Here is a 14,586-nt window from a genome sequence, read left to right as displayed (position 1 = left end):
TTACTTTTTCATAGTCTCTCATATGTCTTAAGCAAATCATTAGGATAGTACCAAGCACTTTGTCTTTTCTCAAAATCAAAAGTGTCACAAACATGACTAGGTCTCAGTCATCCTCTAATATCTTTCTCCCTGAATCTGCTCTCATTGTGTAGGTGAGAAAATTGACTTGTCCAAGATGATTATTGACAGACAGGTTGAAGTCAGGTGTCCTCTCTTCATATTGATGACGGCTGCCCCCAGAGCAGGCATGGTGGAGTAGAAGGAAGAGTATTAAAATATCTTCCTAATCTTATTCATTTCCTTGTGATTAGGATTATGAACTGAAAAGCTGCAGTTTGCACTTGGACATGGGGACAGATGTGCAGCAGAGTCAGGGTGAGTGGGCATCACAGGCAGTGAAGTCTGGAGTCCATATCTCCAGGGAAGGTCCCTGCCCCATCCCAGTGGGCTCCCTGCCTGCCAGAGTGAGGGAGCGGTGCAGGCTGACACTGACCAGGTAAGAACTATACTTTTGTTCTCCTTGGGACTTAGTCGTTTCAGGCAGGTGTGGCATAGGAGAGCACAGCATACATGTGTTCACATGTGTGTGTACAGGTGTGTGTTGGAGTATACAGAGAGACATAACAGGAAATAAAGTGGCTGCTCTCCGGAGGTGCCCAGATGTCCTGTTGCCCAGCTATATGTTTCTCTGGTGTCCTCTCCCAGCCTGTTTTGCATGCTTCTCTCTCATTATCTTCTCCTCTCCCCTTCCCCATCCATTTCTTCTTCTGATAGCTATTTTATCTCCAAATTTCCAGGCTCACTCAGAATTGAAGTATAAGGCCCACTTCACCATCTGTGATCAATGACCATTTTGGGAAGAGGGAAGAAGAGCGAGGGCAAGGAGTCTGGGGCATCAATTGAAACTGGAAGTCAGGGAGCTTGGGTGCTGGTCCTGGCCCTGCTGGTGTCTGACTTTCTCCCAGGCCCTGGGGCAGGGCTGGTCATATTGAGTGAATGAACCAAAGTTTTTAGAAATGACCTTGATCCTCTTAGCAAGTAGTAGTCCCTCTTCTCCTCTTAGGCATCTTTACCTGATAGGGATTTTTTTTTAAAACTTAACCATCTGGCATTTAATCAATACCTTTTACATGGCCGGCACATGTTAGGGGCCAGGAACAAAGATACAAATGACGAAGCGCTCTGTAAAGTTGCTTTACTTTACAGAGCACTCAAGGGCTAGTCTGACCTGTCAACACATGTTGACAGCCCAGTGCAATAAGTGTCTGGCAGAAACAGGCCCAAGGTGCTCTAACTCAGGTCAGGAGGACTGGGGAGCATGTTGGGGAAGGCTTCCCTGAGGAGGCGACATTTGAGCCGAGTGTGGAAGGTCTCGTAAAAGACAACAAAATTGGTATGTGTGTGTAGAGTGAAGCAGGGTGTTTCAGGCTAAAGGGAAGCCTGGGCAAAGGCAAGGAGATATGAATCAGTGTGGCTAGTCGAGGGAACTAGAAGAAATTCAATATATGGCGATCATATAGGATAGGTTTTTGGGGTGGTGAGAGCTGAGACAGGAGGGACCATGGGCCATGCAAAGGTGTATAAGTTTTAACCCCAGGACTTGTGCTTCTCAGAACTGACTGAGCCTCAAAATCACTAGGGAGGTTTATTAGAAAGCAGATTCCTGGGCCTTACTCCAACCTAAGGAATCAGAATCTCCACAGGTGAGACCTCAGAATCAACCTTTCATTGGTGTCCCAGGAGAGTTGACACAGGCACAGGTCAGACTAGCCCTTGAGAAGTCGTGGGAGGGCTCTAATCAGGAGAGAGGCAGGTTGCATGGGAGGCAATCCTAATGCTCTCTGGAGCCTCTGCTGCAAAGAGACGATGAGGCCTGAGTGAAGGCCCCTGGGACAGAGAGCAGCATCCCCACTGGGTGCTCCTCAGATGATGTGTCCCATGACCAAGATAGGAACAACTAGAAAATTCGACTTTACAGTTGGAGAAACTCCTTCAGGCAGTACAGTAGAAGGATGGCAGAGGTGTCCCTCCCACCCCATTCCCCATCCTCCCAACCTGGCTATAACATGTGACCTTGAAGGACTGTTTCTCACCTGTTCCTTCATCCTAAGTGAAATCTGATTTCCACATCCCACATGGCTCCTTATTCAAGCTGAGTGTGCAGAGCACATTGGGGGAAGGCGAGGAGGAGGAGTGAAGTTTATGTTTCTATCCAGGCTAAGTGAAAGGTGGCTTCTTGGGGTGGTAGGTTTCCCTAGTTGTTCAGAGGGAAGAGGAAGGCTATGTGATTGCTCCTTACCATATATTTTTTGTGTATTCCTCCTAGATTTCTCTCCAAAACGTGGTAATGAAATGAAAAAGTCTGATATGTAAGGACATAAGGTAGTTCCTCAGCCCAGAAACATTCCATGCTCGAGGGCTCAGGCCTGGTGTAGACAACCTTCTAGGGACTCCTCCTTCACAGGATAGAGGCCAGGTTCCGCATTCAGACCCTGTAGGCCCTCAACCAGGCCACAGCACTCTGCTCTGCAGCTGCAGCCCTCCCCTTGCCTTTCCCAGTTTAACTTTTACACTTGGCAACACAGAAACCAGGCAGTTTCACACCTCATTGCCTGTGTTTATGCTAATCTTGCTGTCTGAAATGCCTTCTCCCACTCCTCCCCCTTTGTCTGGCTAATTCCTGCTCATTCTTCAAGATCTGCTCTCCGGGGTAATACCCCCTCTCACCTGACACACGCCTCAATCCAGCTGTTCCTGTGAGCTAACCACCACTACCACCACCCTATGCTACCCTCAGTGGAAACACTTACATAGAAAGTTTATGTGCCTGCCATTCCTCTGCCCTAACTTGACCAGAAATTCCTCAAGGACAGGCTCTGCAGTGTTACGTTTCTTCTCCTCAGTGCCTGGCACATAGTAGGAGCTCAAAAGATATTTGCTGAACCAAACAATCCAGATGAGCAAGAAGTGCCCTCAGACATGTGAATGTCATGGTAACTTAATAACGTTATGAGAATTTGGTTATTTTAGGTCAGGTGGTATTTTAAAGCCTCTATGTAGATATGACACCTCATTCCCCTATATTAAATATAAAACAACAAATTTAATGAGTAAACTGAAGTTGACTATTTGCATCTCAAAAAGCTGGGGGGCAGGTTTCCTTTAAACATTAAACTTTTGCTGGAACTCTAAGAAACTTGCCTTACAGATCATTAACTTCTGGGGGAGGGGCGGGAGCAGGAGTAATGGAGAGATTACCTCTAAGAGTCTGAGTCCTGAAGATGCCTCTGAAAGGAGGAAGTAAGGCAGAAGATCTGGGAACCAGACAGGACCAGGTTCAGTTTCTGGCTCTACTAGCTCTGTGGTCCCAGTCAAGTCCCTTAATCTCTCTGTACCTTGATTTCCTTATCCCTAAAGTGGGAAGACACTATACCCACTTTGCCAAGTTCTTGTAAAAATCTAAAAGATCCTAGGTGGAATATACTTAGCTCTTAGGAGGTCCCTGATAATAGTAATAGTACTGTTGTTGTTAGGTTTGACATTGCACATGGAAGACAGGACTGATTTTACCTTATGGCAGGAATAGAGAAGGCAGAAAGGAACCAGAAAGGAAGGGCCATACCATCATGGCTGGACTGCATATTTTGACTATCACAGCACTTAACAACGTTTTTTATTTTTTTTAACTAAAGCTTTTCATGTTGAACATGCAGAATACTGGCAATACACATGCAGTGCAGTTGATGTGAAAGTCTTGGACTCTAGAAGGCCTGTCACTTACTAGCTCTGTGACCTGGGGCAGATCACCACAGTTTCCTCATCTGTAGAAAAGAGACAATAAATAGTACTCATATCCTAAGGCTGCCATATGAGATAAGGAATGCAATGTGCATAGCATAGTGTGGGTATATAGTACATCCTCATAAATGGTGTGTTACTCTATTGTGAAGTGATCAGTACTAATAAACAGTGGTAAGTGCCCTGTTGAAGAAATTACTTGCTCTGGCAATATGTGGGATGGGGGGGCGGGCGCGGAGGGGGATTAACTGGAAGAACACTGGCCCTAGACTCTGGAGACCACTTGTCATGAAAGCTTTGGGACCTTGGACCTGTACTTAAACAGACAGTTGTCCCTAAATAATCTCTCAGTTTCCTACATTAGCCCAAGGCCAACCTACCACAGCTCCATAATAGCTGCTCGAAGGCCTGGGTGCTTTGGCCCTGCCCAGATGCCCACCTCCTGCGGGGGAACTCCTACTCACTCAGGAGGCTGGCCTCCTCTGGAAACATCTTTGGCCTCCACTCTGCACCTGCACTTCCCTCATTGTGTGGTCCTTACTGTTGCTGTGCTGTGATCTAGATGGGGACCATAGTACTGTGCAAGTGCAACTAGGAGAGCAGAGCTCGCTGGCTGCAGGAAAGATGAAGGAGCACTTTTCCTTTGTAGAGATTTTCAGAGTCTCCTGGGTCCTAACTCTTATTATTTCCCATCCTTTGTGGGAAAATAGGTTTGGAAATAGATGAGGCTCTGGCACCCCCCTCAGGGTGGAAAGAAAAAGAAAGCTCCACTGGTTTGGGCCACAGCTGCGGGGGAAGCCCTTTCCGGCTACTTCTTCCCAGGTCTGGAAAAAGCGACAAGGTATCTTCAGGAGTCCTCAGTACCGTGAGACCCGGTCCCTACCCCAGGCGGCGGGCAATGCAGGCACCAGGCTGTCCTCTTAACAGCACAGGATGAGGGAACCCACCTCCATCCACTCTGGCTACCTTCGCGTCTCTGGAAAACAAATCAATGACCTTGACCTTGGAGGAAGCGGCGCCCTAGACTGATGGGGACGTTCCCTCAGAGAGGGCGGACGGCTCCACTGGAAAAGCTGTGTAAACAAAGGGCATTCCTTAGCTTCCACCCGGATGGCGGAGCCTCCGCCCCGCAACCCCCCCTCGCTCCCTCAGGCCCCGGGTATAGAGTTACATGCTTTCCCGCGAAGCTCGGGAAGAAAGGGCTGTTTTCTTAGCTTTTGCTCTGGTTGAGCCACATCCCACATCTGCACTCCTCGCAGCCCCTTACGTCCACTGCCCACTGCGAGGGGGTCAGTCCCGCTGAGTGCCCCGCATCTCAAAGCAGGGCCCGGGCATCGCTCCCGAACTCGGCCCGGGCCTCGCCTGTCCTCCCGCCCCTCTGACGTGTGTGAGGCGCTTGCTCCCTGGCCGCCGCCGCCGGAGAAGCAGCTCCCGGGGTTCGGGTGTCCGGCCGGCGGAGCGTACGGCGGCTGCAGCGGGTGCCGAGGGCCAGGGGGCCGGGCGGGGCAGGCCCCGCTGCTCCAGCTCCTTCCACTCCCCTCCTTTCTGCGCTCCGCTCCCGCTCTCCCAGTCGCGGCCCTGGAAGGCGCCAGACTTGGCCTCTTTCCCCTTAGTGGCACAGCCATCAACTTAGTAGCTGATGCCACTGCCTTCCCCGCCCGGCCCACTTCCTTTCGGGCTCAGAAGGAGGCCTCGGCCAGCCCCTGCCCAGGCCTGGGGCTGCCCACTGAGCTGAGAGCAGATCCCGGCCCCAGGGCCTGGGAAGGAGAGGGGGCTAGAGGAGGGCTCGCCTGTCCGGGGATGGAGGGGATGGAGGAGGTGGCAGCCAAACCTGCCGGCGGCGGCCCTCAGTGAGTACGGAAACCAGTGGCTGGTGGGATGGCGGGGGCCACAGAGTGGGAAGGGTCGGGGCGCGGGGCGAGAGGCGGGGGGAGGCCCACCCTTCGTGTCCATCTCCGTTTCAGCCTTTCTGAGTTTGAGCAAATACAGCCCTTGGGCCATAGAATCAGACGACCCCAAGCAGCACCATCTATCTCCCCAGACGTCTCGCCGTGCCCCAGTGGAAGGTTCCTCCCGAAGTTCCTCCCCATGGGTTAGAATACGATCCAGAATTGACTCATCAGAAAGGTCTTTTAATTTAACTGAAACCACTCCTACTGCATTCTAATCCCCTGCTCTCTGGATTAAACCTCAGAAGAGAGGAACGCTGTCACTGGGCTGCAGAGAGAAAGTTGGTACATTCTAGATTAACTGATAGAGTTAAAGACCTCAGCCTCCTAAAGATAGCCCTTAAACTTCACTGGCTTCAAGCTGATGTGACATTTTGCACTCTGTGTGTGTTTTACTTTATGAAATATGTTACATTCCTGAAACATGTATAAGTTGAATTGTAATAAACAACTATAGAGGGACTTGCTATTTAAGAGACTTTTATGGAATCTTTAGTCAATATATGAAGTGAATAATTAATTCCTAATTTGTAATTTCTGTAAATAGGGATTTTTATATATGCAGTTTACTTCAAGTGGGACATACTTGATATGTGACATATTAAGTGTGATGTTGAGGGAGCATTTTCTCTGAGAGCAGGATAAATATTAAGATATTGTGGCCTATATGTGTGTACAGAACAACTCAGTGAATAAAATCCCACGCTCACTTTCATTCAATGTGAACACATTGGCAACAACCATGCCACCAAGGAGCTATGTCATTCTGGCAAGTCACTGAACCTCTCTAGACTCTCTAGACTGGATATTCTCATCTACAGAATAGGGAGAATGGGGTTAAGTGATCACCAAGTGCTTGGGAAGAGCCCTGGTCTTGGAATATGAAGCTCTGAAATCCAAACTGGCCTCCCCTTAGCACCTTTGTGACAAAATCTCGCTCTACCTCAGCTTTTCTGTCTGTAACAATGAGGATAATAATGGTATTCTGGCCGAATTGTGTGAGGAGCATTTGAAAGATTGTTTGAAACACTTGCACGCCTGCCTGGCACAGAGCAGATGCTGGTAGGAGTTAGTGACTGATCATGGCCACCCTTTGAGCACAGCTCCATGCTGTGGTCCTGTGGTTTGGAGGATGGGAGTGAGGGGATGCACAGGGCACCATCCACCCAAGGGTCTTATCCTGAGATCCTGTATAATTTCATATCCTCCCTGAGACCACCTGTCAGGAAAGTGAGAGGCCAGAGATTGGGAATTCTGACCTGGCTTTTCACTCTGATACACATTTGGTGTAGGATTAGTTATTGGACACTTGTGCCCCATCTGTAAAATGGGGATAGAAAACCTAGAACACTATTCAGACTTGGAAGACACAATTCAATAATACCTTATTTGTATCATTCAATGATTTGTACTTTTCAAAGTGCTTTCATGTTATCTAGAGGGTATCCCCTGCTCTGTCTCCAAATTACTCTCATCTGGACAGGACTCATAGTGAAGGCACTTGGGGGACCCAGGAGGTTGTTGGAGCTAGCCAGGTCCTGGATCTAAGGAGCTCTGTCTGTTTTCTCTTCCAGAGGGCCCAAAATAGGGAGCAGAACAGCCAGCTCCATGGAGGTGACCTCAGCTGTGGAGATATGTGACACTGAGCCACAGTCCAATAATGGACACTTCCTAAGACCCTGGCCCTACCCTCAGGAAGACAGAACACCCAGCCTGATTGCCCCCTACCCTCCAAGGGTATGGGAGATACAGCTCCAAGGCCCTTCTGTGCTGGAGTCCAAGGTCAGGGCCTTGAAGGAAAAGATGACAGCAGGCAAACAGGGGGCGAGCCCCTGCCTCACTGCCCATGAGCGGCCATCCCCCAAGAAACCCAAATGCCGACGAGTCAAGGCAGGTGGAGCGAGGACTCTCTCTGAGGGATCTCCTTTGCCAGATGCTGTGGAGGTCCTCCATGCTCAGAACCTGACCGATCAGCAGCTGGACAGCAGTGTCAATGAGGAGGAACCCTCCAGGAATGGGAGTACCAGATTCCCCAGGCCACCTGCCCTTGGGCTCGAGTGCTGGAATGGGAGGAGCCCATGGCCTCCAGAAGCAGCATGGACACTGGCTGACCGGGAGCAGGGTCTGCTGCCAGGGCCTGGCTCTTTGCAAGAGCACTCCATCCATGGAGTCACTCCAGGCTGGCCTATGGGCCCCGGACCTGGTAACAAAATCACCCACTTGCTCAACCTGAGGAAAGGAAGGTCATACCCATTCGGGGATGGTCTAGTTACAGGGGGAGACCTGGACAGCTTGTCTCTGACCTCTGAGGAGGATTTTGTCCCCAGGCCAGCCCTGCTAGGGGGTCTCTGGAGAGCTGGAGACCTGGGGGATCTGGACATGGGGGGCAGCACCTTGCCTCTGTCTGACCGGGTGGAGAGGAACCGCCTTCTGCTTCAGGAGATGCTAACTGTTGGGGGGCAGGGTATCCCCAAGGTGGGAACCCCAGCCCGGACTCCATCCTGGGACAGAACTGTACCAGGTGAGGCTCACTCTTTAGGTCTGGGTGGCGGGGGCAGCAGGAGAGAGTCCAGGAGGAGGAAAAGGGGACAGGGGGACCAAGGAGGCAATGGGGCAAGGGAGGGAGGAAAGCACAGCTGTTTGTCACAAAATCATCAGGATGTCTTCTCATTCTTGGCTGTGACATAGATTCTTCACCACCTCACAGGTGGCCCCATCTGCTGAAGACCCCCATAACTTCCTATACCGATGAGGAGTGGGGGTGGAGGCTAACATTGCTTCTTCCCTGTGGCTTGTACCCTTTTCTAGAGTGGCTTTTTGCACCTTCCTCCAAGGACATGCCCTCACCCTCTGGTGGACCCCTCTCTGCAAAGTGGTCGAGCATCCTGCCAGGTGGGCTGAACTCAGGCGGTAGCACTACTGGGATGTGCAAGTGTTCAGGCCTGGACAGACACCTTCTTTTCCTTCTTTCTTCCCCATTCCAAAGCTTATTCCTCACCCATGCCTGAGAGGGCCCATATTGGCCCCGCAGCCCATGGCAAGGCCTACCAGTAGTCACTGTAAAAGGCTGTGCCTTCACCTCTCAGGCTGAGGCACAGGCAGGAGATGGAGATTTATCTTGGGGTTAAATGGCTTCCAGAGAAAACTTCTCCTTGACATTCATTAAGTGGCAACTGAGAGCCCAGTTTCTTGCTCTTCCCTGATCTCTGCTTCTGTTCTGGGTCCTAGAGCAACCAGCGGGGGATGCGGACTGGGACTCGGGCATCTCCCTGCAGGACTCGGACCAGAACAGGTAAGATCTCAGAGTGCACATTTTCTCCCCTTCCTCCTCGCCATCATTCTTCCATTTACCCAATATCAGGAGGGTAGGAGACTTCAAGAAAGCACAAGAGCAGGCAAACCCCAAATGGCAGACTAGTGTACAGTGGGCCACTTAAGGATCATCATCCCTGAGACCACCATCCCAGTCACCCACGTGCCCCAGGCTGGGGCCTGTGTGCAACTCGAGCAAACCACTGGGCATGAGTCACTGTGCAAAGAGCATCGCAAACAATCTGCTCTGCATTCTTGGGAGTCAGTTCCCCTGCGTGGCCTCTGTCTATCTTTAACATGGACCAAATATTATCTCTGTGGTTGACTTCACAGGACTGCATAAGGCTAAAACGAGATAATGGTTGTGAAATCCTTAGGGAAGGTGTATGTATACAAAACATTTACTGCACCAATTCCTTCCTAATCAAGGGTGTGTGTTAGGGTCATGTACAGGATCTCACCTCCTCCAACCCCATCGTGATATCTCACAGACTGTACTCTAGCCCCTCCAGTCTCTGGGAATGTAGGCACACCAGGATTATGGTGGGGTAGGATGGGAAGAATACATGGTGGGCCATCTGTGGGTCCAGGCTGCCTCTGCTGATGTCTGCTCAGAGGTTGGCATAGCCTAAGTTTATACCGAGCTCCTGGCACATGAAGCTACGAGAGGTCCCAGGGCTGAGAGCGGCCCCGTTTCCACAGTTGCGCAGTCATGGGGGTCTCATGGTCTCTGCTGAATGCAGAGGCTAGCATTGTTGCTTCTGCATTATCAGGCCACTTCCTGTGTAAATTGCACTTAGTTTGTCACAAAGCAAGAGCTGTCCAGATTCAGATGATTCAGCTATTGCTCGGCTACTGGCCTTTGAGGTAGCTTTGGCCAAGGGCCTGATGGAGAGGGGCTGATCTGGCTCCTTCATCCCTCGTTATTTATGATTTGGAATCATAGTTGTCTTTCTTCTGCCAGGGGTCTCTTCTTCTGCCTCCATGGTTAGCATTTGCAGCCTCTCCTTGCTTCCCCACCCAGCCTTGCCATAGTGTGGAGAAGTGACTGCAGAAAGGACTGTGGTCCTCAGTCACATTTTTTCCCTCTCCCTGCCCGCCTCCTTCCTAGGGGCCCCCTAAAGAAGGCAGGCTTGGGCAGAGGCACCTGACACCTTGTGTCCTGTGGAGATAGTGCCTTTTTTTCCTGCAGCGCTTCTTCCCACTGCTGCTCCCACCCTTTCTTCCCTGGATGGGAGAGAGGCCTAGCTACGAGGTGATGCCACTGGGGCTTTTGTCCAGAGGTCACTATTGAAAGGAGGAGCCAAAGCTCGAGACTGACATGTTAAATAATAAGTAACAAAAGCACTCATTTTAAAGGTGGAGAACCTTGACCATGGGATAGGGAGGGACTTCCTCCAGTCCTGTGAGGTCATGGCATTTGTGTAGAATTTTCAGAATGGGTATTTCTGGCCTGTTGCTTAATCTGGCAAGGCCGTCGGCAGCATTTTAGGGTTTAGATAGGGTACATGTGGGCATGGTAGGATGTGTAGGGTGTGCGTGTCTGTGTATTATACGCTGTGTGTATATATGGTGGATAGGTGAGTGTGAGAGTGTGTGCGTAGAGTCAGAGCAAAGGAGAGAGGTGGTGCCTTAGTGAACTTTAGGATTCTGCCCCACATATATCCTCTGATTCATTTAGAAGTTCTTTTAGAGTGCTCCATTGACCTCTACTGGCGATTAAAGTCAGGCCCCTGCTGAGCAGACACCCAGGCGGAAGGGCCAGAGAATGAATCTAGTTCAAGGATGAGGGAAAGGTCAGCCATGTCTCCAGGTCCCCTCAGACAGGGAAGCTCATTTGGCTCTATTCCTGAGTCTCCTGGCAAGATGTTAAAGTGGTCCCTGAGACACAGCAGGGCTCCATCTCTCCCTTCAGAGGGATGGATTTATTGATGCCACTTCTGTATGGCTGAACTTCCCAAGGGATCTTTGAAATATGCACATTTCTCTCAGCTCTGTACCTGAGGAGTGCCAGCCACATGGGACCAGAGGGGCTTAGGACCCATGCATCATGATGGCCATCCCGCAGTGGACTCAATATCAGTCAGGACATGCTCTGACAGTGAGCCCCTCAGATCTTCTCAGGGTTTAAGGCATAAAAGGTCCTGCTTCACACTCTTAACATCAGTACAACTAAATAACCATTTTGACGTTAACTCAACATGTATCTAATTATGTCCACAATTGTTAACTGCTCTGCATGGTGATAAAACAAGAAGCTCATGATGATGATTGCACAGCTCAAGACAGTCACTGTCTGATTGGATTGGGGTGAGGGTGGGGGGCTGGCCCAGCTCATTTGAAGGGCAGTCACAGGGAGAGTCCACCACGGAGGTGAGATCCTCAAGATGCCAAGGGAATACCAGAAATGCCCCAGGACCCTAGATGCTAAGGGCCAGATGCAGAGGAGACCCCCCTCCCCCAACCCCAAGGTTGTCCCCTCTACTGAGGAGCAAGAGAAGGCTCAGTTCCAGGGAGCCAGAAGTTTCAGTGGCTATTCCTTCCTTCTAAACCATGCCAGCCCTGCCTCTGTCCAGCCGTCGTTATGTGTCAGGCACATACACCCCACACACAAATATCTCATTATGGTCTCAATCTTTATGCATAAAGAGGCTCAAGAAAGTAACCTACCCATGACCAGTCATCTGTGAAGAGTTAGGCTGAAATCCAGGAAGAGGAAACCCTTCCCTCTGGCCTCTAGAGCTAGACAGGCCATGGCCCCCTCATCTGGGGTGTCTTGGACACCTGCCCCCATGCACCAAGGCTAGACAGTACTGCCAAGAGGGGCAGCCCAGTAGGTAATTTGTTAGCCGCCTTAAAGAAGGCAAGGACAGAGCCACTCTCTCCAAGTAAGAAGCTGACATCTTATGGAAGCTCTACATGCCTCCGCCACGATTCTTTTAAAGGTATCAAATGAGGTGTATCCTACAACAGCCGTTCTTAAGGATGCCCACTCCCCTGTTGAGAGAAGCTCCCATTTATTGTCTGGACAGCTGCTTCCCTCTGCTACCAAACAGCCCCCTCCAGCTTCCCATTCTATAGAAATTGCCTTTGCTGTGGAGCCCTTTCAAAGGTTTTTGGAAGTCTAGAGCAAAACCAACAAGCCCTCTCTAGCTTTAAGATGGTTTGCTACCTTCAAACATGACTTCCCTTGTAGACAGTGACAGAGCAGTCTCTTTAGCAGGGATTCTATCCTTTGCTCAGTGTGGGGTGATAGCAACTTAACAAAATAGTGGTGCTAATAATAACAGCCTTAATAATAATAAATGCTAACACTGGAGTCTTACCAAGTACCTAGCTCTGTGCTAACCTCTTTTAAGGGAATCAATCTCACTTAATAACTGAGTCCCTAAGGACTCAGGAAACTGAGGCTTAACCCCTAAGTTACCTGTTGGGGCGACACAGCTAAGAAGTTGCAGTCCAGAATTAGAACTGGGCACGCTGCCCCAGAACCACTGCTCTCGGCTCTGTCCCATCAGCGTCCTGCAGCCCTGGGAAGAAGACGCCCAAGACAAGGTCCCTGCTGTCGTGGAGCGCATGGTCCAGAATAAAAAGTTCTGGGCCTTCCTTTCCTCTTCTTCTCACTCTACACAGTGGTCATCAGAAGGCTTGATAGCATACAAAACTGGAACGAATGCTAGGCAAAAGGTCTCTGTATGTTCTGTACAGTATATATTTTTCCTATACCTGCTGCATCCTGGAATCTGGGAAATGTCGGAATGCTTTACATTTCACGTTATTCCCTAATTCATGTTCCTGGCATGAAAGCCTTAAGCCCAGACTTGCTGGAGCTTATTGTTTTAATCCAGGATTATGATGGCTGCAGAAAGAGGCCACTCTGTCCCATTGACCTCGCTGGCTAGGAGAGAAGAGGTGGTTGCCCTGACTCGAGATTTTGAGCTGCCTGGCTGTGAGGAGCTGAGCTCAGAGCTAAGCCGGTCTCTCACCCAGGAAACTGTTTACATGGCGAAATCAGAGGGCTACATGCTGCCCTTGGTCCTTGGGAAGCAGCTTCGTTCTCTGGTGGTTGGAGGGGCCGAGGGAGGGACCAGAATACTTGGGCGGAATTCCAGTTGTCCCTGACAATTAGGTCTTTGTAGGGTTTGCTGCTCCTTGAGGGCCAAATATCTGTGGTGCGAACCCCCCAGGGAGAAGACTTCAAAGTTCTCACCCCACTTTGGGGTACAACAGACTACCAGGCCAAAGACCCAAACTCACAGGGTAGCGAGTTCACTCTCCATCTAATTACTACTGTTTACAGATGGAGAAACTGAGGAAAAGCCCTCAGCCACTCCATCCCTGTGCCCTGCTCGCTGAGCAAATGAGCCCAATGTGTAAGTTTTCAAGAGAGTGACAAAAATAGTCTTTTCTTAGGTGGAATTGCCTTTGCCTAATCATGCACTGACTGTCCCAACCCTTCTGGGAAATTTCTAGAGGAATTGTGAGATCTGGGATTGTGGGTTATCGTTCATGATGGGAAGGTGTTGGGTCTGCCACCGTGTGTCCTTGGCAGAGGTCAGGGTCAGATTAGACTGGAAAGGCTCCCTCAGATGAAAGAGTCTAAACTCATCTGCCTGGTAGGGTTGGCACCCCTGGGGTGGGCCAGCATGATGTGGTGATGGGAGGTGGGCAGTTAGAGTAGGACAGGCTCACCATCCCACAGCACCGCACCTGCTTGCCCCCTACCTCTTAGGAGGAACACCGCCTTCCCTTCACAGGGCTGCGCAAGGCCTGCCCTTTCCAAAGTACACCATGACTAGCAGTTGCCTGCTCTGCTGACCTTGGCTGCCATCTGTGAAGGTGACTGCCACTCTTCCCCTTGCTCAGTTTGTTGCTGCATGGATGCCTCCGGGTGCCTAAAAAGCCCTGCTTTTCTAATCAGTGGAGAAACCAGCTTTGTCTGCCAGGAACCAAAGCAGGGCAGCTGATGGGAAAAAAAAGATTAACAACTCTAAGCTGAGGGAGAGAAAGGAAACAGCAAAGCTGGAATAAGGCTTAGAAACCTGGGGCAAGGCTGATCCTGGCAGCATCTGGCCAGCTGCCTAGGGCCCTCCTGCCTGTTGGCCAGGTCTTGTGACAAATGCCCTCCGACAGCCGGGGAACCACAGCTGTCACCGGAAGGCTCCGAGTGTGCGGGCTGGCAGCCAGAGGCCCGCGGCTGCAGGGGCGGCTCTCCGGGCTGGTAACCTCATTATCTCTGCTGTCAGAGCAGGAGCCCCAGGGAGCACAGCTGCTCTCAGCAGCGTGTTGGAGGAGCTGCCTGCTCATGGAGCTGTGCAAAAGGAGGCCCCTCCTGCCAAAGGAGGCTTCACGGGGCAGCAGGCCTGGAGACTCACTTTCACATCACTCCAGTCAACCCTCCTGGTTCCAAAACTGTGCCTGGGCCCTGCCAGGGTTCACAGATGGTGCCTTTATTCTCGCAGTTCTTTTTTTATTCCTTGGGCCCCAAAGCAGTGTTATGTACAAATAATGAGAAAGAGAAAGAGAA

The 14,586-nt window shown here is 50.7% G+C and overlaps 1 protein-coding gene across 5 annotated transcripts in view; it reads left to right on the top strand.

The window, feature by feature from the left end:
• The window catches only part of KIAA1614 (KIAA1614 ortholog), a 44,468-nt gene that overhangs the window by 6,807 nt on the left and 23,075 nt on the right, over window positions 1-14,586 (top strand). For 4 of the 5 annotated variants that reach the window (XM_025043960.1, XM_025043961.1, XM_015586222.2 and 1 more), the window contains 3 exons: window positions 312-496; window positions 7,322-8,268; window positions 8,976-9,039. In XM_025043960.1, the coding sequence (XP_024899728.1) occupies window positions 312-496; window positions 7,322-8,268; window positions 8,976-9,039 (1,196 nt within the window). The other variant, XM_015586224.2, reaches the window with a different exon arrangement.

Source organism: Pteropus alecto, unplaced genomic scaffold, assembly GCF_000325575.1.
Source record: "Pteropus alecto unplaced genomic scaffold, ASM32557v1 scaffold101, whole genome shotgun sequence".
In the NCBI taxonomy this organism is placed as follows: domain Eukaryota; kingdom Metazoa; phylum Chordata; class Mammalia; order Chiroptera; family Pteropodidae; genus Pteropus; species Pteropus alecto.
Note: the sequence above shows the minus strand (reverse complement) of the source record. Positions and strands in the feature narration are given on the sequence as shown.